Consider the following 27998-nt stretch of genomic DNA (forward strand, 5'->3'; position numbering starts at 1 on the left):
ATTTTAGCAACAAGTACTTTATTGGTGTGTGCTTTTCTTTTTTTTAAACAGTTCTTCCTTAGAATAAACGCACGTGGAAAATGTCCGCCCCCCTGCAATTAACCTTTTTTACATCTGTAAGAATATAGCTGAATAGCCCTGGCCTAAATAGTGTACAACTTTTGACCAAAGCCTGGTCAAAAGTAGTGCACTATATATGGTGCCAGGCACCCATAAACATCTCCCCTTCGAAACATTGATGTATAGATGTAGAATGTATAATATTTGAAAGGTTTCCCAAAATGGTTGGGAAAATCCTAAATTCAAAGTAAAATGTTTACATAGCCTGCCACTGACATCAATATTTGACTATGAGAGAAAGTTTGACTTGAATGGATTTGACGATTCACCCCATAGTCATTTCATCAGTTCGAATAAATCTCCTCTTCATCTTCCTCACCGTAGAGTTCGTCTGCTGACTCGTTCTCGTCGTGTATACCCTCCTCTTCCTCGCTCATGTCCTCCTCTTGTTCATCTCCATCACTGCCATCCTCCTCGTCGTCATCTTCCTCCTCTCCTCCGGTGTCCGGCTCTTCCCTGACTGAAGGACCTGGTAGAAGACAAAACCTTTAAAACTAGAATCTGCATTTGGTGAAGCAGAGCCACTGTTCACCCCCAATGCCTTTTGTTTATATTTTGTTGATGAAACGGAAGAGCAGCGTCCGGCAGCGTTAAATACATTTCACAATACATATTCTGCTGTTCAATCGCAACATTTTTTGTTGTTGTTTCAAGTAACTTCTTTGTTGTAATATCCCAAACGGCTTTGGCAGTTTCACCAAATACAGATTCTAGCTTTAAGAGAAGAACAATACTATGTTGATTTGTCGTCACTGGGAAACAAATGTGTGTGTTGCACAGTATACCGGTATCACAGTACCAAAATGTCATGATACCAACATTTTTAAATACCGTAGTACCGTTTCATGTGATAATACCAACTTTTTCAGCCCTACCAATCTAAAGAACCCGCTGGCGCCTGTTATAAAAATGTTTATAAAGTCCGCTGTTTAGTTAAATATTTGACGGGCGGGGATGGAGACCATGATCTGTTCTTACATTTGTACATTTGATATATTGGAGCAAAGCAATGCAAAGTTGATATTGTATATAATTTCATCCCTGGTATAACCAAGAGCACAGGCCAGTCTGAGTATACGTTTTGCAAGTTCGCTGTCATGCAGCAGTGCCAGAGAGAAAAAACAGCTTCGCGACAGGCTTTCAGCTTACAGCAAAGGAAACTGCTTGCTCTAGCTCAAACGGCAAAATAATATGAGCCTTTTTCTTCTTCCTGCACGATTTTTATATTATTTACCAAACCATGTCACGGGCCATTTTTAAACTAATTCCAGACTGCTAATTATTGGTTTGATAACAAACAATGTTGTTCAGTCATGTTACCTTGCTAACTAAAAACATATTTGGGGAACCTATTCAATTTTTTTATTCAATGCAGTCTGGTATTAGAACGGTAGCCCCTATCTGCAAAAGCAGGGTGTCTGCGGAAAGCTGTGTATCTTGGCTATTGATCGGTGCCTTCAAATCTTTCGTGCGACTTACTACAATATATGGGCATACTAATTTATAAGGTCAGGGCCAGCTGATGACCTCATTTCAAGATGGCTGCTATCTACATTCCGGGTAGCTTAGTGAAGCATAAACAAAATAAACACAGAATACGTTGATACACACCGAAAGCCGGGACTCCACAGATCATGAGGATATCTTATTTGTCTGCCTGTGACCTACTGTTTTTGATCACCAGCCCCGAGAGTCAAAATGTATATATTTTACACAATGTTTTCCCCAAACATCTTACAAGATAAGCTTCAATAAGGTTTGTGTTTGAGCTATAACTACATGGGGGGTATCTAGCCTATTGCCAATGTTATCTGATGTATGACTTAATAGCAACATTGAATGTCACTGAGTGACTATCTTTGCGCATCAAAAATATGATGTTGCCTGCTTACGCGCTGTAGGCATCCATTACACAAGGGATTGGCTACAATGGCACCTTGACAGTCTTGTAGCCAATGATATGCAGTTTACCTGGGTGGGACAAAGCAAGACCTAGAACCTTTTATGCGTAATGCGAACTATTGCTACCTGGTTCAGAGACGAGACGCACTGAGCACGCTAAATTACATTGTAAACAGATTTCATCGCTTTAGCATAAAAGATGGCTTCTCAAAGAGAAAAAAAAGGGAAACTAAGAATATCGAACAGGAACCTAAAAAGGCAGCAGCTATGAATAAGTATACCGACATAGAAGCTGAATAAAACGGGAGTGATTTGGACATCGAGGATTTCGACTCGGCCGATGAAGATTGCTTTCTAGAAGGATTGGATCCACTTTTAGATCTGTAAGTAAATTATTTATTTACTTTATATAAACTCAGCAAAAAAAGAAACGTCCTCTCACTGTCAACTGCGTTTATTTAAAGCAAACTTAACATGTGTAAATATTTGCATGAACATAACAATATTCAACAACTGAGACAAACCGAACAAGTTCCACAGACATGTGACTAACAGAAATGGAAAAATGTGTCCCTGAACAAAGGGGGGGGTCAAAATCAAAAGTAACAGTAAGTATCTGGTGTGGCCACCAGCTGCATTAATTACTGCAGTGCATCTCCTCATGGACTGCACCAGATTTGCCTGTTCTTGCTGTGAGATGTTTCCCCACTCTTCCACCAAGGCACCTGCAAGTTCCCGAACATTTCTGGGGGGGAATGGCCCTAGCCCTCACACTCCGATCCAACAGGTCCCAGACGTGCTCAATGGGATTGAGATCCGGGCTCTTCGCTGGCCATGGCAGAACACTGACATTCCTGTCTTGCAGGAAATCACACATAGAACGAGCAGTATGGCTGGTGGCATTGTCATGCTGAAGGGTCATGTCAGGATGAGCCTGCAGGAAGTGTACCACATGAGGGAGGAGGATGTCTTCCCTGTAACGCACAGCGTTGAGATTGCAAACAATGACAACAAGCTCAGTCCAATGATGCTGTGACACACCGCCCCAGACCACGACGGACCCTCCACCTCCAAATCGATCTCGCTCCAGACTACAGGTCTCGGTGTAACACTCATTCCTTCGACGATCAACGCGGATCCACAATAAACGCAAATCCGACCATCACCCCTGGTGAGACAAAACCGTGACTCGTCAGTAAAGAGCACTTTTTGCCAGTCCTGTCTGGTCGATGGTGGGTTTGTGCCCATAGGCGACGTTGTTGCCGGTGATGTCTGGTGAGGACCTGCCTTAGAACAGGCCTACAAGCCCTCATTCCAGCCTCTCTCAGCCTATTGTGGACAGTCTGAGCACTGATGGAGGGATTGTGCGTTCCTGGTGTAACTCGGGCAGTTGTTGTTGCCATCCTGTGCTTGTCCTGCAGGTGTGATGTTCAGATGTACCGATCCTGTGCAGGTGTTGTTACACATGGTCTGCCACTGGGAGGACGATCAGCTGTCCATCCTGTCTCCTTGTAGCGCTGTCTTAGGCATCTCACAGTACGGACATTGCAATTTATTGCCCTGGCCACATCTGCAGTCCTTATGCCTCTTTGCAGCTTTTTTACGAGAAAAATGGCATAAAAATAGATTTTAAACAGCGGTTGACATGCTTCGAAGTACGGTAATGGAATATTTAGAATTTTTTTGTCACGAAATGCGCCGTGCTCGTAACCCTTATTTACACTTCGGATAGTGTCTTGAACGCACGAACAAAACGCCGCTGTTTGGATATAACAATGGATTATTTGGGACCAAACCAACATTTGTTATTGAAGTAGAAGTCCTGGGAGTGCATTCTGACGAAGAACACCGAAGGTAATCAAACTTTTCTAATAGTAAATCGGAGTTTGGTGAAGGCTAAACTTGCTGGGTGTCTAAATAGCTAGCACTGTGATGCCGGGCTATCTACTGAGAATATTGCAAAATGTGCTTTCACCAAAAAGCTATTTTAAAATCGGACATATCGAGTGCATAGAGGAGTTCTTTATCTATAATTCTTAAAATAATTTATGCTTTTTGTGAACGTTTATCGTGAGTAATTTAGTAAATTCACCGGAGGTTTGCGGGGGGTATGCTAGTTCTGAACGTCACATGCTAATGTAAAAAAGCTGGTTTTTGATATAAATATGAACTTGATTGAACAAAACATGATGCATTGTATAACATAATGTCCTAGGGTTGTCATCTGATGAAGATCATCAAAGGTTAGTGCTGCATTTAGCTGTGGTTTTGTTTTTTGTGACATTATATGCTAGCTTGAAAAATGGGTGTCTGATTATTTCTGGCTGGGTACTCTGCTGACATAATCTAATGTTTTGCTTTCGCTGTAAAGCCTTTTTGAAATCGGACAGTGTGGTTAGATTAACGAGAGTCTTGTCTTTAAAATGCTGTAAAATAGTCATATGTTTGAAAAATGGAAGTTTTCGGATTTTAGAGGAGTTTGTATTTCGCGCCACGCCCATCATTGGATATTGGAGCAGGTGTTCCGCTAGCGGAACGTCTAGATGTAAGAGGTTAAAGGTCTTGCTCACATCGGCTACCGAGAGCGTTATCACAAAGTCGTCCAGAACAGCTGGTGCTCTCATGCATGCTTCAGTGTTGCTTGCCTCGAAGCGAGCATAAAAGGCATTTTGCTTGTCTGGTAGGCCCGCGTCACTGGGCAGCTCGCGGCTGAGGTTTCCCTTTGTAGTCCGTAATAGTTTTCAAGCCCTGCGACATCCAACGAGCGTCAGAGCCGATGTAGTAGGATTCAATCTTAATCCTGTATTGATGCTTTGCTTGTTTGATGGTTTGTCTGAGGGCATAGCGGGATCTCTTCTAAGCGTCCAGATTAGTGTCCCACTCCTTGAAAGCGGCAGCTCTAGCCTTTAGCTCGATGCAGATGTTTGCCTGTAATCCATGGCTTCTGGTTGGGATATGTATGTACGGTCACTGTGGGGATGTCGTCGATGCACTTATTGATGAAGCCAATGACTGAGGTGGTATACTCCTCAATGCCATTTGATGAATCCCGGAACATATTCCAGTCTGAGCTAGCAAAACAGTCCCGTAGCGTAGCATCCGCATCATCTGACCACTTCCGTATTGAGTGAGTCACTGGTACTTCCTGCTTTAGTTTTTGCTTGTAAGCAGGAATCAGGAGGATAGAATTATGGTCAGATTTTCCAAATGGAGGGCAGGGAAAGCCTTGCATGCATCTCTGTGTGTGGAGTAAAGGTGGTCTAGAGTTTTTTTTTAATCCTCTGGTTGCATGTGAAACGCAGGTAGGAATTAGGTAAAACGGATTTAAGTTTCTCTGCATTAACTTCTCTGGGCTACGTGGGACGCCCGCGGTACACTATCAACAGCCAGTGAAATATCAGGGCGGCAAATTCAAAACAACAAAATCTCATAATTCAAATTTCTCAAACAGAACTATTTTACACCATTTTAAAGATACACTTCTCCTTAATCCAACCACATTGTCCGATTTTCAAAAAGGCTTTACGGCGAAAGCATAAAGTTAGATTTGTTAGGACAGAGCCTAAACAAGAAAAACCACGAAGCCATTTTCCAAGCAGGAGAGGCATCACAAAAACCAGAAATACAGCTAAAATTAAGCTCTAACCTTTGACGATCTTCATCAGATGACACTCCTAGGACTCAATGTTACACAATACATGTATGTTTTGTTCGATAAAGTTCATATTTATATAAAAAAAAAAACATTTTACATTGGCGCGTGATGTTCAGAAAATATTTTGCCTCCAAAACTACCAGTGAATGAGCGCAACAATTTACAAAAATACTCATCATAAACGTTGATAAAATATTAAACTGTTATTCAAAGAATTATAGATAAACATCTCCTTAATGCAACCGCTGTGACAGATTTCAAAAAAGCTTCACGGGGAAAGCACACTTTGCAATAATCTGAGTACGGCGCTCAGAAAAAAACATTAGGCAATACAGATACCCTCCATTTTGGAGTCATCTAAAATCATAAATAGCATTATAAAAGTTCACTTACCTTTGATGATCTTCATCATAATGCACTTTCAGGGATCCCAGGTCCACAATAAATGTTGTTTTGTTCGATAAAGTCCATAATTTATGTCCAAATACCTCCTTGTTGTTTGCGCGTTCAGTAAGCTACTCTAAATGTAGGAAGCGCACCGAAAATGTCACGACGAAAAGTCAAAAAAAGTTATATTTACGTTCGTAGAAACATGTCAAACGATGTATAGCATCAATCTTTAGGGCCTTTTTAACATAACTTCAATAATATTCCAACCGGACGATTCCAATGTCTTGAAAAATGTTATGGAACCCAGCTACCTCCTCACGTGAATGCGCGCCACTGAACTCAAGTCATTTTCTGAGTCACCAACTTCCCGGCCTACTCGTTCGCTCTCTGTTCACTGCAAAAGCCTGAAACAAGGTTCTAAAGACTGTTGACATCTAGTGGAAGCCTTAGGAAGTGCAAAATGAACCCTAAGTCACTGTGTGTTAGATAGGCAATGACTTGAAGACTACAAGCATCAGATTTCCCACTTCCTGGTTGGATTTTTCTCCAGTTTTTGCCTGCCATATGAGTTCTGTTATACTCACAGACACCATTCAAACAGTTTTAGAAACTTTGGTGTTTTCTATCCAAATCTAGTAGTAACCAGTTTAAATCGGGTACGTTTTTTTATCCGGCCGTGAAAATACTGCCCCCTAGCCCAGACAGGTTAAAGAAAAAGGGGGTGTATGTTTGTGGTTCTCACCTCTGCCTCCAAAGTGTTACTGTTTGCATTGTGTGTGTCCTTCACACCTATGTAAGTCACTGTACAGATAGTTTAGGCTTGGTGTTTTTACTTGTTAGTAATGTCGTTTTGTAAATTTAGGACACACAGAATTACAGTTGACTACAACAATATATCCCTAGATTTTATTCATCAGGATATGGATGCAGAGGATTTGGATGATGACGTTTGAGAGCCACCCCTCCCCAGCAAGCTCTTTGTGCTAGCCGATTCAGCCTCTGCCTACACGTGGAACTTTTTAATCTATAAAGGCAAGGCGATCACACCCACTAGAAAGGGCCTTAGTTATGACTGTCATGCAGCTGATGGACTTCTCCTTACTTGGCAGTGGGTAACAAGCTCTTTGTGGACAATTTTTATACTAGACCTCTTGAAAAAGCAAGTAGGGGCTTGTAGCATTCGTCCTAACGGTCTCGGGGAAACCGATTCTAAGGTAAACGACATGATAAACAAAGCGGAGAGGGGGTCCATACATTGGATCAGGACTAACAAGCTGCTTTTTGTGAAATGGAGGGACACTAGGGAAGTAACCATGCTCACCACACAGCATAAGGCATTCAATAACGACCATGTCTCAAGGAGGGTGAAACATGCCAATGGGGCATGGGTGAGGAAGAATGTCCCCATTGCTGTTTCTGTGAAGGACAATAATGCCAGCATGGGGGGGTGGCGACCTAGCTGATGGCTACTACCAGGTCCTCCACAAGACCGGGAAGTGGTACAATCCTTTTTTTAACCACTTTGTGGACATGGCGACAAATTCCTTCATTCTCCACAAGCAGATTGCCAAAGTAAAAGCCCTCTCTCCCTGTTGGCCTTCTGAGAGAAGCTGGTGTTGGAAATGGCTGAATTGGGGGCCCAAAGCAACCTCCCAACCATCACAAGACCCCCCACGCAAGGTGAGTGCCACTATTCAACACACGCCAAAAGGAAGAACTGCAAACATTGCAAAAAACATGGGGGGTGAAATGCCAGATCTTCTGTCCGAAATGCCAGTTCACTTTGTTTCCTGGCAGAGGGACAGCTTCAAAGACTATCACGACATGCACAAGCTATGGTGAAAGTGAAATCTAATCATCTACACCTGGGATGTAAAACGAACACGAATGCCATTTGTAAATTGTTCAGCTTATTTCCATTATTGCACATTTTTTTGTGAAGGACACGTGTGTAATGTGGTGGCTAATTTCCGCATTACCAAATGAGGAGTTAAACACACCAGTCCGAGTTAAACTACATATTTAATACTTAATTAAGATACTTTTGCAAAAGTTCTTGACCCCCAATAATGCACTCTCTCGAATGAATCATTGAATGAGGTGATTACAGAATGGCTACAGGGATCTTTTATAGCAACGATACAGCCCCTTCAACGTACATTGACAAACCACAAATACTTAGTAACAGTTCACAAAGGTTACGTTTTGTATGACAGATATCCATAAAACACATAAGACAGTAACTGCTATGTCAACAGGATTAATGGTATAGCCCAGTATCTGGTCTCCTTAGAACCGTCCCTCCCTGGTACGGTATTGAACAGAACTATTTCATCCAATGGCATTATTCAATTGTCAACTCTAGATACTTCCATCTCAAGCAAACCCCCTCTTGACCCTACTCCTGGACAGGCTCACTGGGGGAGTGAGCCTCTAGGCCATATATTATCACAGGATAAGTGTGAGATCTAAGAGGACATACAAGGGTCCATTTACTGCCATAATCCTCCCCACAATAAAGAAAAGGAGGGAGTGACTTGCTCACAGACATTGTGGAGACAAGTCATTGGTTCCCCATTAATCACGCATCCCTTCACATGGTTTAAGAAATAGGTAAAGACACATTCCCATGACGACAAGTCTGACCTCCCCCTCTCTGGGCCCCAAGTGTCTGAGCCCCAGCTAAGGTAGACATGCAACTGAAAAGACACCAGAGTCCAATGGACACTTTCTAATGACAAGTACCTCAAATAAGCATATTATACTAATAAAACATCTTAATTATCTATGTTACCCAACTAATTCTGATTCGTCCACGACAGTAACCAAGTATGTTTGATTACATTCAAAAATATATATAAAAATGTCTAAAGTACCAGTCAAAAGTTGACACCTAGTCATTCAACGTTTTCTTAATTTTTTACTATTTTCTACATTGTTGAATAATATTGAAGACATCAAAACTATGAAATAACACATATGGAATCATGTAAGCAAAAAAGTGTTAAACAATTCCAAATATATTTTAGGTTTAGATGACCTGGCCTCCACAATCACCCCAATTGAGATGATTTGGGATAAGTTGGCCCGCAGAGTGAAGGAAAAGCAGCCAACAAGTGCTCAGCATATGTGTGGGAACTCCTTCAAGACTGTTGGAAAAGCATTCCAGGTGAAGCTGGTTGAGAGAATGCCAAGTGTGTGCAAAGCTGTCAACAAGGCAAAAGGTGGCTACTTTGAAGAATATAAAATATATTTTGATTTGTTTAACACTTTTTTGGTTACTAAAAATTCCATATGTGTTATTTCAATTTTAATGTCTTCACTATTATTCTACAATGTAGAAAATAGTAAAAATAAAGAAAAACCCTTGAATGAGTAGGTGTGTCCAAACTTTTGACTTGTACTATATATCTGTTGCTTTTATATTGTTTTTGTAAACAGTTCATTTGTATGTGGGATCAATACATTGGATATGCCTAGTCTAAACATTCAGGCACTTTGGAGAGGATGAAAAAACACTTGGATATCCCCTGTATGTCCCCCAACAACACCACAATGTTTGAGAGAGGTTGATGTTGTAGAAATGTTGTTTTTATAATGAATAATAACTGTGGAGAGGTTGAAAGGACACTTGAATGTACACTGGATACCCCATAACACCGCCACAATGTTTGAGTGAGGTTGATATGGTAGAAATTGTGTTTTTATACTGAACAAATAGCATTTAAGGATTGCAAATATGTAATAGCACTGGAGTGATCTAATTTAGATATATGCCACTTTGGAGAGGTTTAGGTAACTTGGAATTGTCCCGTGACCACTCCTGACACCACTTACTAAAACATCTGCCCATTCCTAGTTAGGTCTATCAATCCTTTTTTATGATATTGTTCACATGTTGTGGAAGCCATCTGATGTGTTTCCAGCTCATCGGTTATTTTTTGTGTGCTTGATCTTGTGTATTCTGATCAAGCACACACAAAATGTAACTATTTCCTCATAATCTCCCAGAAGTCTTCTTTCCAAATATACCAAGTTTTTACAGGTCAGAATCATGTAATTACACATGAATAGCAGTTACTTTTGGGTATGTCTATTTAGGCAGAAATCACATTTTGCCATTACATTTAAGAGGTTAACTTGACAGCAGTTCTAAGCAAATTTGATTGGCTCAGGAAGGAAAAGGGTCTTCAAAAAGGTAGAATTCATATAGGCCTAACTATATAACAAAATCTATCACTTTCTGGTGTTCCTTACATTCTGTTTGGTGCCTAACATTTTTAAAATTGGGAGCAGTGTGTGTATGTTTGTGGGAGAGAGAGTGGTGTGTGTGTGTGTTAATGAGAGAGGGAGACAGTGTGTGAGGGAGGGAAGGTGCGTCTGTGTCCATTCCTCCAGCCAAATCACAGGTAGGCCTTTGCAAATATGAGCAAATTAGCCATTCAATGCAGTATTCTATTATATACAGTGAACAGTGTGAATTAATGTGTAGGCCTCCCGAGTGGTGCAGCAGTCTTAGGCATTGCATCGCTGTGCTAGCGGCTTCACTACAGATCCGGGTTGGATACCTGGCTGTGTCGCAGCCGGCCGTGATCGGGAGACCAATGAGGCGGCGCACAATTGGCTCAGCGTCGTCCGAGTTAGGGGAGGGTTTGGCCGGCGGGATATCCTAGTCCCATCGCGCTCTAGCGACTCCTGTGGCGGGCCGGGCGCATGCACACTGACACGGTCGCCAGGTGTACGGTGTTTCCTCCGACACATTGGTGCAACGAGCAGTGTGTCAAGAAGCAGTGCGGTTTGGCAGGTCGTGTTTCGGAGGACGCATGGCTCTCGACCTTTGCCTCTTCCGAGTCCGTACAGGAGTTGCAGCGATGGGACAAGTCTAACTACCAATTGGACATAACAAAATTGGGGAAAAAGTACCAAAAAAATCCATATGTGTTGCATTGAGTGAAAGTGTGAATATCAGTGACAGGTTTTTTGTGTAGCACATGCGCATAACGTTCAGAAAACAAGAACAAGTGTCCGGGGGACGGGGCGAACAGTATGCTAGGACACTGAATTGTTCCCCCGTGGTATCGAGATACTACTCGGTATCATGATACTTGGCCTGGTATCATATCGTTAGTAAAATGTTGGTATCGTGACAACACTAGTGCAGGACCACAAATTCAAATTATTCCAAACTTCCAACACCCTGGTTCCTATATCTCACGCGCGCGCACACACCTCTTTCTTTCCCCTCACTCACACACGTACGCAAATACGTCTGATACTCACAGATATCGTCGATGAATTGTGAGACGCAGGAGCGTACATTAGTGAGGAAGTCATCCTGCTTAACCTCCAGGGCCTCGGCCAGGCCTTCAGTGTCCACGCCAACATACTCTGGGTAGAAGAGGGGCTTCTTCAACTGCCTGCAGAAACTGGGACACACGCATTACAAATTGCATGTCACCCATAGACAGGTGGAGAGAGGATGAGAGAAGCACTGCAAATGGCATTTCACCCATAGACAGGAGACACACAATACATATAATATTACACCTCACACAGACAGACACATTTCAGGTATACAGTGCCTTCAGAAAAGTATTTATACTCCTCGACTTATTCCATATTTAGTTGTGTTACAGCCTGAATATAAAGTTGATTAAACACATTTCTCACCCATCTATACACAAAACCCAATAATGTCAAAGTGAAAACCTGTTTCTAGAAAATGAAATACAGAAATGTAATTTACATAAGTATTAACACCCCTGAGTCAATACTTTGTAAAGCACCTTTGGCAGCAATTACAGATGTGAGTCTTTATGGGTAAGTCTAAGAGCTTTCCACACCTGGATTGTGTAACATTTTCCCATTAATCTTTTCAAAATTCTTCAAGCTCTGCCATATTGGTTGTTGATCATTGCTAGACAACCATTTTCAGGTCTTGCCATAGATTTTCAATTAGATTTAAGTCAAAACTAACTTGGCCTATCGAGAACATTCACTGTCTTCTTGGTAAGCAACTCCAGTGTATATTTGGCTTTGAGTTTTAGGTTATTGTCCTGCTGAAAGGTGAATTAACCTCCCAGTGTCTGGTGGAAAGCAGACTGAACCAGGTTTTCCACTAGGATTTTGCCTGTGCTTAGCTTCACTCCGTTTCTTTTTAATCCTGAAAATCTCCCCTGTCCTTAACGATAACAACCATACCCATAACATGATGCAGCCACCACTATGCTTGAGAGTGGTACTCAGTAATGAGTTGTATTGGATTTGCCCCAAACATAACACTTGTATTCTGGACAAAACGTTAATTGCTTTGCCCCATTTTTTTCAGTATTACTTTAGTGCCTTGTTGCAAACAGGATGCATGTTTTGAAATATATTTATTCTGTACAAGCTTCCTTTTTTCCCCTCTGTCAATTAGGTTAGTATTGTAGAGTAAGTACAATGTCCTTGATCCATCCTCAGTTCTCCTATCACAGTAAAATAAAAACAGACGATGTAGCTGTACAATTCTAAATCTTAGCCTCTAATCTTCTTGGGTATGACGCTACAAGCTTGGTGTTATGTTCCCCAGTTTCTGTGTGGTGGTTTGTGTATTTTCATGTATGTATTTCAAGAAATGGATTCCTGAAATTCTCTACAAGCAGCTGATTGGTCAGCCCCATTGATGATTGGAGAGCTGACCACGCCCCCTCATCAGGACGCAGCTGTCTCCAATTACCAACTCCTTCTGAAGCTTTATAAGCCAGTGTTCAGTTGCTCAGAAGGGACCAGATGATTGCTGAGAGAGGAGGCTAATGGCTGAGGGTTATAGCATGTTGGTTTTTGCTAAGAGATTTGGTAAATTCGGTGTTCAGAGTTGTGTTAAGTATTGTGTAGTAGCTGATTGGTTAAGTCTGTGTGACAATAGGACGCAGTGTTTTGATTATTGAAATTGTTTGAGTTATTCTGTTTCATTTGTTCCCGGGGGGGAAGGGGAAGGCACCTAGGGAGTGCTTAGGCAAGAGGCCCGCGGGCATACATAACCTGTAGTAGTTTACTGTCTATGCACACTAGGAAAGACCTGGGCGGACCATCCCCTGTATTTTGGTTAGTGCACCAGGTGGTGCTAGTTAGGTAAGTAGTGGGTAGGCAGGTAAGGTAGGAGAGGGGGCTTTGATATTTACTTTCTTTGCTTTGGTTCCGTCCAGCCCCTTTTCCCCAAACTTACCGTGCAACGGAATAAATTCCCTGTATACGGTTATTCTCTGCCTTTTGTCATCCTTACTCACTCCTACAGTCCATACCTCTTTCACACCACGAAGAGTTGAGTTATAGCAGGGTGTTGCATTCCCTCTTCCTAGAGGTGTGCGTAACACTTGGCACGCCTGTATTTGGGGAGTTTCTCCCATTCTTCTCTGCGGATCCTCTCGAGCTCCATCAGGTTGTATGGGGAGCGTCACTGCACAGCTATTTTCAGGTCTCTTCAGAGATGTTTGATCGGGTTCAAGTCCGGGCTCTGGCTGGGCCACTCAATTACATTTAGAGACTTGTCCCGAAGCCACTCCTGCGTTGTCTTGGCTGTGTGTTTAGGGTTGTTGTCCTGTTGGAAGGTAAACCTTCGCCCTAGTCTGAGGTCCTGAGCGCTCTGGAGCAGGTTTTCATCAAGGAGCTCTCTGTACTTTTGGCAAAATCCAAGCGGGCTGTCATGTGCCTTTTACTGAGGAGTGGCTTCTGTCTGGCCACTCTACCATAAAGGCCTGATTGGTGGAGTGCTGCAGAGATGGTTGTCCTTCTGGAAGATTCTCCTAACTCCACAGAGGAACTCTGGTGCTCTGTCAGAGTGACCACTCACACCTCCCTCACCAAGGCCCTTCTCCTCTGATTGCTCAGTTTGGTCGGGCTGTAGGAAGAGCTGTAGGAAGAGTCTTGGCTGTTCTAAACTTCTTCCATTTCAGAATGATGGAGGCCACTATGTTCTTGGGTACCTTCAATGCTGCAGAAATGTTTTGGTACCCTTCCCCAGATCTGTGCCCTCGACACAATCCTGTCTCGGGGCTCTACGGACAAATGCATTGATCTCATGGCTTGGTTTCTGCTGACATGCACCGTCAACTGTGGGACCTTATATAGACAGGTGTGTGCCTTTCCATATCATGTCCAATCAATTGAATTAACCACAGGTGGACTCCAATGAAGTTGTATAAGCATCTCAAGGTTGATCCGTGGAAACAGGATGCACCTGAGCTCAATTTCGAGTCTCATAGCAAAGGGTCTGAATACTTATGTAAATGTAATATTTCCGTTTTTTATTATGGGGTATTGTGTGTCGATTAATGAGGATTCTTTTATTTATTTAATCAATTTTAGAATAAGGCTGTAACGTAACAAAATGTGGAAAAGGTCAAGGGGTCTGAATACTTTCCGAATGCACTTTATTATGTGATTTGTTAAGCAAATGTTTACTCCTGAACTTATTTAGGCTTGCCATAACAGAGGTTGAATACCTATTGGACACAAGACATTTAAGATTTTCATTCATTTGTAAAAATGTCTAAACATAATTCCACTTTAACATTATGGGGTATTGTGTGTAGGCCAGTGACAAAATCTCAAGTTAATACATTTTAAATTCAGGCTTTAACAACAAAATATGGACAAGGTCAAGGGGTGGAATACTTTCTGAAGGCACTGTAAACTACAACAATAACTTACTTTTTGCTTGATGATTTGTATGCCTAAACAGCAAATCAGAAAAAAAGATTAACATTTATTAGTTCCAGAAAACAGAACGAAAAATGAACTATTTAGGGACAGCAGGAGGTTTTCATGGTAGGATGGTACAGTAAATTGCCAGTAGGAAGGTACAGTAAGCTTATTGATGGCTACAAGAATCTGCAAAGTACTAGCTCCGGGGTGACAATTTTGTCTTTATTTTCTAAATTAAAATTGTAAACTTAAGTTTACAAAAATAAAATTGGTTCTGCAATGTTGAAAATCCAACAATGTGTGGCGACCAAAACGGTTTGAAATTCCAACTTATTTTAGAAGAAATAGAAAATTATTTAAGAAAAGTGTAAAGGTGCCAATATATTTGGCCGCAACTGTATATCCATTGTATGGCTGAATATATTATTATTTAAAAACATTTTGTCAAATGAAAAACCACACACTGACCTCTAGGAAGCGGAAGGGGTCGTTCTCCTGGGCGAGGTTCTGGATTCTGCTGTGGACATCCTGCAGACGAGCGTGGTCCTTTGCCACCTTGGCTATGTTCCGCTGGATGTTGGGGCCACACTCGCTCTCTTGGGAGCGGGTACAGTCCCTTAAGGCTGTGAGGAAGCCCTCCAGGTGGACCTGTAACACCTCCCCCACCGCCATGATCCGCTGGTCCGAGTCCTCCAGGAACTTCTGCACAGGGAGAGGGTTGAGAGATAGGGGCATGGGTGTGCGTGTTGTGACGACCCTGAATTTTTCTGAACCGTCTCAGTGCTTCTCCTTCCAATAGAGCGCTTTTCCTTTAATTCTCAATTAAATAGTTATTCTCCTTCCAATAGGGCGCTTCCCCTTTAATTCCCAATTAAATAGCCAGCATCAGCTGCGCAAAAGTGGGGTTGTGATGGAAACGTGAATGAGGATGTGGTCAACCCTCAGTTCTGAAGCTTCTCTCTTCCGTTTGTTGTGTTGCTTTAAAAGTGTGCTTTGTGTAGCCTAATAGCAAGATTTACCCAGGACCGGATCCACTCTTTGCGTCCGTGGACTACACCTCTCCGTTGTTCTTCGTGGTCTTTCTCCGCTGGAGATCTGTCGGCGGATTGGCTTGTCTGACTGACTACAACCTTTTTTGTATACGGTATTTCATTTGTTTTGGTGTGATGTATACCGTGATGATTTATGTAGTTGAGGACTTATTAAGATGTGATACGCTTTATAAGTGTGTGTGGTAAAATATTTGTTATTTTGATTGTATGATTGACACTGGGTTTACGCTACACTGGGATGAACGGACAAACATTGCGTGACTAAGGTCACTTGAGTTCCCTGAACTTGTTTACCGGGCTGGACTCTTTTTAGGCCCGAGGTACAGGACATTTCTGGAGGAACCAGAGCTGTTTAGAGCTCATTATTTGTTATATTGTTGTGTGTGTGATCATTTATGTTAGTACTACAACCACGCAAAAGAATACAGTTGTTTTGTAAGTTCTTTCCAATGTTTTAAGGGTTTATGAAAAGTGTATTTCCATCCTGACTTTTACATGAGTCCTTTGTATTGGTGTAGACTTGACGGACCATATGGGACTCATTCCCTCCCAAACCAAAAGGAGAAACCAATATTTTCTCTGGTAGGCACAACCTACCTGGCACCCCTATAAACGATAACCTCAAGTCAAAACCGTTACAGTGTGTTTAACCAGAGAGAACCAATTAATCAGTGCCCAAAGTTTCTCTTCATCTGCCACTAAAGTAAAACGCATGAAAATATACAACTCTGTGAACAAACAAATACATGACATCTTACATTATGATAAGAGTCCGGGTCGGTACTCAGAAAGTGTCGATCTAGGATCAGGTCCCCCCCTGTCCATATAATCATATTCATTCAGTCTACAAGACAAAACATATCCTGGATCACCACTCTCACCTTGTTAATTTGTTCCTCCTCTTTCTGCTCCTGGAGAGATTTTTCTGCTTTGCTCAACTTCCTGTCCACCTTCTGTAGCTGGGTCTCCAGAATGCCCTTAGGGACCAGAGAGAGAGAGGGGGAGAAACCGAGGAGGAGTTTGGGGGGAGAAGAGAGAGGAGGAGAGTGGGTGTTAGGGGGAAGAGGGGGAGCGAGAGAGAGTTAGGGGGAAGAGAGAGAGACGGGGGGAGAACCAGTGTTACCTACATTCACTATGACAACAAGACTATAGTGAGGGTAAATGGTGAACTGAACTGGAAATGTCTCCCTCTCTCTCATTGGTTAAGACAAGTCACTTCTGGAAATGGGTTGAACAAGTTTTGATGAGTCCTAAATTACACGCTACTTTATAGTTTACTACTTTTGACCAGAGCCCTATGGGATAGCTTTCTTGCCACTATAGGAAATAGAGTGCCATTTGGGACTCACAAATTGTCTCATTAGCTCAATCATGTCAGACTAGTGACAACAATACAATGATATTCACCTGCGTTCTAGACTCAATAGTCATTCTGTTGCAGCCTAGTCTAGGCCACAGAGGTGTGGTCTTTGTATCTCTGTGTTTCACTGTTGAGTGTGTTTGTTTACCTTTTGTTTGATTGAAAGTAATAGGGGGTATATTCTTCTTGCTTGTGAGTGTGTTCTAGCAGAGCTTTTACAGACTTGCCAAACCTGTCCAACTTTTTAGAGTACCAGAAGCGCCGAATTGGGGTTCTCTTTTCCCCGCACGCTCATGCTGTTTGTGTATGATCACAATTACAGAATTGTACCAAATCAAGTCTATAAAAGGTTAGAATACTTTCTTGACAGCATTCCATTTACACATATGGTAAAAGTCACTAACAAGATATAATTAGAAAGAACACAAAGGGTCTTTATTCTTGGAGTTATCTTATTTTATTAAACAAATAAGTTATTTGTTTAGGTACAAAATGTACAAACGTCTTATCCACAATATATTTTTAAAAACTCTGAAATGATAAGAACAACAAATGTTTGAAGCAGAGCATCAGTATCAAATAAACATAAAAACGAAAAAGCTATGATAGGAAACAGTGGGTGAGAACAAATCTTCTGGAGACCTTCAAATGTTCAGGAAATAATTTCCTTAACAGATTTGCCTGGTAGCTAGCAGATTTAGCTTTACGCAGCAGGGCATCAGGGTAGACTTCTCTGTGGCAAACAGTTCCTCTGGCAATCATTGAAACCTTCTTGGTAACGAGAGCACTCAGCATGTCTGTACTGAGGGAGGCTCTGTACTGAGTTTTGTTCTTGGAAACGAGACTGAATAGTCGTTCGCAGTCTGCATCGCAGTGGAATATAACCAATATCCCCAGCATCACATCCGAAAGGTGGGAGTAGACAAGGCTGGCCCCCCCCTTTTTCATTGTGCCGATTTCTTTCCAGGCCTGATCCGTGCGCATGTTAACCAGACTCTGCTCAAAAGGTTGTCGCCTGATCAATAGAGGCTCCCTCAGGAATAATGCATGGAAAGCGTGCCATGAAAAAGTTGAGGGATGAGAACTTAGCAGTCTGCCTGTTGGCAATATCAGCGACCACTGCATGCTGGTGGAGCACATCTCCAAATGGAAATTTCAGCAACATGTAGTCTACTGCAGAATAAAATAAGTTTCTGACATCTGCATAGGTCTTCAGATCCAGCTTGCCTTGGCCCCCAGGTTTAGTCTCTATTGTAGAGGAACGCTTGTCACCTCTCAAACAGGTCCAATCACTAGGGCCAGCTCACAAGTATTGGCTTTTTAGACACGGTTCCTAATTAACACTAAAAGCAAAATCATTTTGAAAACATAAACAAAAATAAATGATTGCATCGACAGACCGCAAACTGGCTACACAGAGTTTAAGTAGGCTACCGCAAAGGGAATCTGTACGCTGTCGCTAGAATAGTCCGGTATTTCAGCCTATGTAAAAGGTGCCTATTGGATTTCTTTGCTGCGCTAACATCATTTCAGATTTTCGAAATTGATAAAATCTCAAATCTAGTGCAAAGACATTTTAGAAGCCTTGCCTCTATAGCTAATACCGGACACTCATGCATTCTTCATTGCTCAGTCTTCTAAACTCCCGACTCCATTTAATGCCAAGATGTTTATATATTCTTTTGATTATACTTTTGTAATGCTTTTTGTGATGTGGATCATAATTACAGTCTATCAGGTTGCATGATCCTCGTAACGTTACGTGGAAAATACAACTAATGGGACGCAGAATTAAATGTATATCACACTTTCTTTCACTAGCAAATGCGAGTGAACTGCTGGCACTTTAGAGCCCACTGAATGACCATCTCATGTTCGCTAACGTTAGCTTGAAACAATTAGTGTTTACCTTTCCACAACACACGGAGTCAAAAAGGGATTTGTCCACGTGTTTACGTACAGCTGACAGTCGGCAAACTCAGCATCCCAACAAACAGGAGAAGGGGCAGACACGGGGTAGCTACGTCGAATAATGATGTATTAATCTCCATGTCCGTTGACACAAACTCCGTACTCTCGAGAATCGGGATGTTAGATTTACTCAATGGACTTATATATATATATATATATATATTTTTTTTTTTTTTTTTAAATCAGGCCTTATTCATTTCTGCGTACTTTTAACTCGGATCTCGTACCTGCATACATGGACAGAGAATTGCATAGTTGGTACGCAAAATGAGTGCATTTTGGCAGGTCTGCTTTTACCTTCAGATCTTTCATGATGTTCTTTGGTTTTTGGAGTGCTACATTTAGGCATGTACATCACCCTCCTGACTAGTAGACCAACAGAGACCTCTTAACGCTACCCCTCTTCCTACAATCATTGTAATTTAGGTTCCAACTCTAGAGCCTTTACCTTCAGACCCTTCATGGTGTTCTTCAGGGTCTTGATGGTGTGTCCGGCATGGCCCCCCTCTATGGTACAGGCATTACAGACACACACCCTGTCGTCCATGCAGTAGTAGCGGTACATCTCATCATGTTCGGGACACTTCCTCTTCCTCAGGTCTCCCAGGGGCTCGGTCAGGGGGTGCTCCCTAAATGCAGGTAGCTCCAGGTGGGGCTTCACATGCTCCTGACACAAGAAAAAAAGTCATGTTTGAAAATAAATATATATTTGTGAGGCACTATTTGTCAATCAATCATTAGGGGAGTTTTGTATGACCAACGCAAACGTGGCAAAAGACATGACTGAAACAGGAACCAACTTGTCCATAATTCTAAAGCTACAGAGGTCACAAATGAAAGTGATACTTGAGACCTCTAACCAATTAAATTGTATACAGGCTATGTTTAATGTTTGTGTGTGTGTGATATGGGATATAGAAAAGTTTTTGACATTTATAAAGAAAAACTTGTATTAACAATCGCAGCAGTGTAAAGTACTTAAGTAGTACTTTAAAGTATTTTTTCTGAAGTAATATTTTGGGGTATCTGTACTTTACTATTTATATTTGACAACTTTTACTTCACTACATTTCTAAAGAAAATAATGTACATTTTACTCCATACATTTTCCCTGAGGCCTAAAAGTGCTTGTTACATTTTGCATGCTTAGCAGGAGAGGAAAATGGTCAAATTCACACACCTATCAAGAGAACATCCCTGGTCATCCCTACTGCCTCTGATCTGGGGGATTCACTAAACACAAATACATCTTTTGTAAATTATGTCAGAGTTTTAGAGTGTGCCCCTGGCTATCGGTAAATAAAAACAAGTCAACGGTGCTGTCTGATTTGCTTTAAATAAAGGAATTTGAAATTATTAATTATTATTAATTATTATTGATACTTAAGTATATTTAGAAACAAATACTTTTAGACTTTTACTCAAGTAGTATTTTACTAGGTGACTCACTTTTACTTGAGTAACTTTCTATTAAGGTATCTATTCTTTTACTCAAGTATGACAATTGGGTACTTTATCACCAATGAATCACAGCTCTGTTGACACTGCCATGTTGATATGAGCCTTGCTGTTGAAAAACCACTAGTCCCGACTTTCGGTTGTCACAGATGCACCTCCACAGACTTCACTCGCCAACTTTCGTCTACATTCAGCTTAGTTAGCCTTAGTGCTCGAACACACCCAATGCGTTGAGAATACTAAACGTAGACTTAGATAGCGGAATAATGTTGGAATATTTCTGCTCCACAGTTCTTTGCCCAAGGGTGCCATATATTAACATATTTGGAATTATGGGTGCTGAATAGCAATATTCCATGTATGGGCCTCCTATATCTTTACCTGACACATGGACACCTCGCATTTCAGACACGTCTTCACCGCTACCACCGCTCCTCCAGCCCCGGGAGCTCCAGGTTCCCCTTTCCCCGCCTCGCTAATGTCCACTGGACGGCAGTAGTCACAGGGCACGGACACAGGGGTCTTGGCTGTTGCCGGGCGGCCACCATCTGGTTGTTGTGATCTTGACAACGCTGCCTGGACATCATAGTGACAGCACAGAGAAAGGACAAGGAATAGAGTACGCCATGTTTTGTGGTAGACCTATAGGCTATGAATCAGTAGAGTAGGCTATTGTAGAGATTAATTATCCTAAAACTAAGGTCATCATCACAGTGACAGGCCTATAAAATAGCAAAAATATATCAAATTAATGGCATTAGGTAATCACGATTAATCAACATTTTTGAATTTGCTCAAATTTGGCCCTAAATAAATATTTTTCCATTTCAAACACAGTGCATTGAATTACAGGCATATTATGCTTTGATTGTAAGGGACGGAAACACTAAATGATCTACATCAGAATGTTTTAATAGCATTTTTCACCACAAAGTCACTAACATACAGCTTATTAATGGTCCCAGTGTTTAAGTAGGCCTACTCCCTCTCATTAATGTCATTGAAGTTTAATTCGCGCACAGCACATACACACACTTTCTCTCTCACACACCCACACCTTCAAGTACTGTTAAAGCTTCAGGCCTTCTAAATGAGTGTGACTATTGGAAAAAATAACTGGCTCTATGGATACAAAGAGCTTTTAAACTTGTCCAACAATGTTATGAAAACACTAACTATCTGCACTGTTCAAATAACCCACTCACACACATCCTATCAGATACACACACAATCATACACTGTTGCATATGCAGCCTACCTTTGAAGCATCTCTTTGAGTAGCCTATTCCATTTCAGTCCTTCCTGTGCCATCCAAATGTGCACAGGAAGGTCAAGTTATCTGGTTGGCTATCAAAGTAACATTACTAGCTAAACAATGTTGCTTGTTTAGCAACTTCAAGGTCATTTAAAACATTTCAAATTGATCAGAAATACAGTGTAGACATTTAATGTTGTAAATTACTTTTGTAGCTGGAAACAGCAGATCTTTTATGGAATATCTACATAGGCGTACATTATCAGCAACCATCACTCCTGTGTTCCAATGGCACGTTGTGTTAGCTAATCCAAGTTAATAATTTTAAAAGGCTAATTGATCATTAGAAAACTCTTTTGAAATTATGTTAACACAGCTAAAAACTGTTGTTCTGATTAAAGAAGCAATAAACCTGGCCTTCTTTAGACTAGTTGAGTGTCTGGAGCATCAGCATTTCTGGGTTCGATTACAGGCTCAAAATGGCCAGAAACAAAGAACTTTCTTCTGAAACTCGTCAGTCTATTCTTGTTCTGAGAAATGAAGGCTATTCCATGCGAGAAATTTCCAAGAAACTGAAGACTGTACAACGATGTGTACTACTCCCTTCACAGGACAGCACAAACTGGCTCTAGAAAGAGGAGTGGGAGGCCCCGGTGCACCACTGAGCAAGAGAACAAGTACATTAGTGTGTCTAGTTTGAGAAACAGACGCCTCACAAGTCCTCAACTGGCAACTTCATTAAATAGTACCCGCAAAACACCAGTCTCAACGTCAACAGTGAATAGGTGACTCCGGGATGCTGGCCTTCTGTAATGGAAATTATATGATTAAAAGTTTGACTAAATGATTTCACCCTGAAAATGTATAACCGAGTGATTATAAGGTTAATGTACTAATGTGTGTGCATGGGACAAGCTGAGACTTTAATATGTAGCAATGTAAGTGAGATGTTCAAGGAGAAGGGGAACTATTAACAGACAGCAGACAACTTGTGACCACGGAGGAACTGATAACAGGAAGGTCTCCCTGTCCCGGGGAGAAACTTTGAGGCTACAGTAGATTAGGTCCCAGGTGCAAGATATGATAAAAAATGTATGTGTTGTAGAAAAGTTTGTAAACTGCATCGTCAGTGTTAGAGAAGAGGAGGGGCATTTGTATGACGAAATGTGTAATATAAAAGGCTGTGTGCATTGTATGGATTTTAGAGCTCTCGTAAATAAATGTTCTGATCATTGTAGGCTGGGTCTCAGTCTGTTTCTTTCAACCAGAACCTTACACCTTCTGGTATACAAACGGAGTAGTTAAATTGAAGTTCGATTTAAGAACATTGATAACTTAATTCCCGTAACACCTTCTAGGCAGAGTTGCAAAGAAAAAGCCATATCTCAGACTGGCCAATAAAAAAAAAAGATTAAGATGGGCAAAAAAACACAGACACTGGACGGAGATATGGCTTTTTCTTTGCAACTCTGCCTAAAAGGCCAGCATTTCGGAGTCACCTCTTCACTGTTGACGTTGAGACTAAACAATATTTATATTGTTGATAATGTGGGATTGGTCAGTGGGGATTTAAAGAACAATCCTGTCGAAGTTGTTGTATTTTGTGACATCAGGAAAGGCAGTAGGACAAGATAACGGTATCTCTGGAAGTGTACATTCCTCAGTTAGTTTTCTGCCTCAATGTTGTATAAAATGAATGAGTAAATACGAAACTATTTGTGAAAAGATGTAATGTGATGTGATGTTAGCCTTCTAAACAAGAAAATTGACTGTAGTCGATAAGATATGAAGATATCGGAAGAGTTAATTTGGGAAATAAAAGACCAAACATTTTCCCGTGGTGCCCCAACTTCCTAGTTAATTAAAGTTACATGATTAGTTTAAATCGCATAATTAAATTACACAGAGAATTGATTTAATAATATACAGTCTTCACATTTAATGATTGTCAACGACACAACACTAGCATTTATAGCGGCTAAGAATTGCATTGGCATTAATTGGAAGGTTGGTTATCCTCACGCAATGTCACAATAGATGGAAGAAATGTGATGCATCACCAGATTTGATTTATTACAAGATTAAGCGTATACTGTGCAACTTTCGTAAGTTCTGGATGCCTTATATGGAATACTGTACGACAAAAGGAGTCTATTAAAAACATGCCCACGTCAGGAGAGATACCTATTTAGGCAATCCCTAGCTGCTGGGAGGCTCAGTCCTGGCCCTGGGGGTCTGCCATACTGTTGGTTGTCACTCTGGCCTTGGAGTAACACACCTGAAACCAATAATAAATGTTTCACTAAGATCCTAAAGCTGAGTGGGTGTGTTGGGGTGCTGCAGGGCGGTGGACCCCTAGGGGCAAGACGGGGTGGTCCAGCTATATTGTGTGCAAGTAAAAAGAGCACTACAGTACTATTAGGCCTGTGATCTGAATTACAGTGCCCTCCATAATTATTGGTAAGTCATTTATTTTTCGGCTCAATACACCAAGTTTTGATTTGAAAACAAACAATGACTATGAAGTCAAAGCACGTACTGTCAGGTTTAATTTGAGGTTTAATTTGAGGGTATTTTCATCCATATCGGGTGAACTGTTTAAAAATTACAGCACTTTTTGTACATCGTCCCCTCATTTTAGGGGAACAAAAGTAATTCAGACACCCTGCCAGGTTATGTCCCCCCTCTTCTAAAACAAAAGTTGCGCCCCTGGTTCCATGTGGTGAAGCTGTTATTCAATAGGTTTGTATGAGCTAATAGCAGTAAGGCCAAAAATATTTTTTCATCAAATAATTAGATGTAATTTAGATTTTATTTCAAGGGGTCTTAAAATTAAAAAAGCAAAATGATCCTTGGTAAGACAAGCTTAAAACAATTCCATATAGCTTAGTAGAACCCCCCCGGCTTAGACTCTTATGGGTTAAAAGGGTCAATGCGGAAACACGTGCGTTTAAAAGTTTTCGTGCGGTGAACAAATGGAGACGCAATTAACGACGTCAAAAAGAATTACATCGATAAACATCACGCATTAACTTTGACAGTCCTACTATAAAACTGATCTACTTTACTTTTCTGCTTTTACCACAACTTCTGTGACCAAGCGCCATATGTATCAAGCGTCTCAGAGTAGGTGTGCTCATCCAGGCTTGAAAAGGTAAAACTGATCCTAGATCAGCACTACTACCCAGACGCTTTGTGAATATGGCCCCAGACTACACATACCTGTCCCCGGAGGCGGTAGTCGTCGGCGATGTTGGCCAGCTTGAAGTTCTTCTGCAAGGCCGCGGAGCAGCGGTGGCTCTCGCGACACTCTGGGCAACGGAAGCGACCTCGCTCTGCCTGGCGTTTGAGGCGGCGGACGCAGAGGAGGCAGAAGTTGTGGCCGCAAGGCAGCAGGTGGGGGTCCTGGAACAGGTCCAAGCACACGGGACAGGTGAGCTCGTCTGCTAGAACAGTGGACTGATCCATGGAGGTAGCCATGATGGGAAGGGAAAAGGGGAGGGGGGGAAGCTGACAGATGGGAAGAAAAAGGGGGAAAGGAAGGGAGCTGAGCTGATGTGAGAGGGGGAAGAGCCGAGGTATGTGTGGTTTGGTCACAGTAGCTGTAGGGTAGTAGAAACAAAATAACTTAGTAAGATGTTAAGAGATATCATAAAATTAAACGTTGATAGTTCATATCCCTCTAATATAAAACATGGTTATTGGAGTATTCCGAGGTGATCAGATAAGTAGTAACACATTTGGCAATGCAGAACTAGATTTAAACTTTTAAATTTTCATTTCCAATAAACACAGTTGATGTTGTAAGAAATGAGTCACCCGGCTCTGAACTTGCTGACAAAACCTAAAGTTCAAAAAGTAATTTGTGGTCGTAGTTGAATATCTGCTGGGGTGTATTCATTAGGTTGATAATGTTGCAAAACGTTTTGCAACTGAAACCATTTACTCCAAAGGGAAAACATTTTCCCTTGGAAAACCAGTTACTATTGGACAAATGAATGTTGGTCCCTCCAGGTTTCGTTCACTTTGCGTCTGTTTGTCATGAAAAGTAAACGGTTTCATTGCGAGACGTAACGAACAGGGATGGAAATTAAGCTAGCCCCCTAGTCATGGCTACTTTTCAGACAGGACTAGAACAGTAGAAACTGTGCACAACTAGCCCACCGGCTAGTGAAAATGTGTATTTTCAAATATTGCATGACAAAAGAAATTGTCTAATTTCAATTCTGATAGTAGCCTCATAACTCACCACTACATACAGTGCATTCGTTAAGTATTCAGACCCTTGACTTTCACACAATGTTACATTACAGCCTTATTCTAAAATGTATTAAATCGTTTTCTCCCATCTCCATCGACACACAATATCCCATAATGACCTAGCCAAAAACAGTTTTTTAGAAATGTTTGCTGATTTATAAAAAATGTAAATACCTTATTTACATAAGTATTTAGACCCTTTGCTATGAGACTTGAAATTGAGCTCAGGTGCATCCTGTTTCCATTGATCATCCTTGAGATGTTTCTACAACTTGATTGGAGTCCACCTGTGGTAAACTGAATTGAAGGTCCCCAAGAACACAGTTGCCTCCATCATTCTTAAATGGAAGAAGTTTGTAAACACCAAGACTCTTCCTAGAGCTGGCATCGCGGCCAAACTGAGCAATCCGGGGAAGAAGGGCCTTAGTTAGGGAGGTGACCAAGAACCTGATAGTCACTCTGACAGAGCTCCAGAGTTCCTTTGTGGAGACGGGAGAACCTTTCAGAAGGTCAACCATCTCTGCAGCACTCCACCAATCAGGCCTTTATGGTAGAGTGGCCAGATGGACACCACTCCTCAGTAAAAGGCACATGACAACCCGCTTGGAGTTTGACAAAAGGCAGCTAAAGGACTTGCAGACCATGAGAAAAAAGATTATCTGGTCTGATGAAACCAAGATTGAACTCTTTGGCCTTAATGCCAAGCGTCACGTCTGGATGAAACCTGGCACCCTCCCAACAGTGAAGCATGGTGGTGGCACCATCATGCTGTGGGGATGTTTATCAATTGGCATGGACTGGGAGACTAGTCAGGATCGAGGAAAAGATGAACGGAGCAAAGTACAGAGGGATCCTTGATTAAATCCTGCTCCAGAGCACTCAGGACCTCAGACAGGTTCACCTTCCAACAGGACAATGACCCTAAGCACACAGACAAAACAACGCAGGAGTGGATTTGGGACAAGTCTCTGAATGTCCTTGAGTCGCCCAGCCAGAGCCCGGACTTGACCCCGATCTAACATCTCTGGAGAGACCTGAAAATAGCTGTGTAGCGAAGCTCCCCATCCAACCTGACAGCGCTTAAGAGAATCTGAAAAGAATGGGAGAAACTCCCCAAATACTGGTGTACCAAGCTTGTAGCGTCACACCCAAGAAGACTCAAGGCTGTAATCGCTGCCAAAGGTGCTTCAACAAAGTACTGAGTAGTAAAGGGTCTGAATACTTATGTAAATAATATTTCAGTGTTTTATTTTTCATAAATTTGCTAAAATGTCTCAACCTTTTTTTGCTTTGTCATTATTGGGTATTGTGTGTAGATTGAAGGGGGGGGGGGCGATGTAATACATTTTAGAATAAGGCTGTAACGTAACAAAATGTGGAGTAAGTCAAGGGGTATGAATACTTTCCGAATGCACTGTACATGACATCTCCCTTTCTTTAGATGCACCGTAGTTAGCTAACTCGTTCAACGTCAACGATACTGGAGACATCTAGCTACGTATTGTATGCAAGTGCAATGGCTCAAAACAAAAGCAGTTGAGTTCAAATCTATTTATAATATTAATAGAATACGCTGACCTACATGGAATGTTGTAGTTTAGAGCGCTAACGTTAGCTATCTAGCTAAAGTTAATCAATTAGCTAGCTATCATAGGTGGCATAATAGCAGCGCAAGCGCACCTTGTGGCGCTAGGCGTTGACAATACAAACATTGCCGCACATACCTTACGTCTATAACAGAAAACACCGTATTTCACAAATTCTTAATTAGCCTCTCTCATTCCTTGCCATACCGGAATCTCCAATGAACACGATTCAGGCACTTACAATTGTTCTTCGACCATTCTTTCCAGGGAACCGAAAGTGAACTCTCTCTTGACCTCGTGACGC

The 27998-nt window shown here is 41.6% G+C and overlaps 1 protein-coding gene across 2 annotated transcripts; it reads right to left on the reverse strand.

The window, feature by feature from the left end:
* Positions 1–27998, reverse strand: LOC115198531 (E3 ubiquitin/ISG15 ligase TRIM25). 2 transcript variants are annotated; one of them, XM_029760518.1, is made up of 9 exons: positions 27936–27998; positions 25071–25450; positions 20975–21169; positions 19584–19802; positions 16686–16781; positions 15221–15454; positions 14759–14781; positions 11348–11493; positions 1–589 (listed from the first exon to the last, which is right to left on the reverse strand). In XM_029760518.1, exons 2-9 carry the CDS (start codon positions 25326–25328, stop codon positions 405–407), a joined length of 1356 nt encoding a protein of 451 aa, XP_029616378.1. In that variant the 5' UTR covers positions 25329–25450; positions 27936–27998; the 3' UTR covers positions 1–404. The 2 variants fall into 2 exon arrangements, with proteins under 2 accessions (XP_029616378.1, XP_029616379.1); XM_029760519.1 differs by lacking the exon at positions 27936–27998 and adding an exon at positions 27833–27851.

The sequence above is a fragment of the Salmo trutta genome, chromosome 8 (genome assembly GCF_901001165.1).
Source record: "Salmo trutta chromosome 8, fSalTru1.1, whole genome shotgun sequence".
In the NCBI taxonomy this organism is placed as follows: domain Eukaryota; kingdom Metazoa; phylum Chordata; class Actinopteri; order Salmoniformes; family Salmonidae; genus Salmo; species Salmo trutta.

Coding starts and splice junctions, on each gene's coding strand:
- LOC115198531 (XM_029760518.1), bottom strand. CDS start 25,328: ATGGCTACCTCCATGGATCAGTCCACTGTTCTAGCAGACGAGCTCACC. Junction 19,803..20,974: donor GCGAGGTGTCCATGTGTCAG/GTAAAGATATAG, acceptor TTCTTGTGTCAG/GAGCATGTGAAGCCCCACCT. Junction 16,782..19,583: donor ACACCATGAAGGGTCTGAAG/GTAAAGGCTCTA, acceptor CTGGTCCCTAAG/GGCATTCTGGAGACCCAGCT.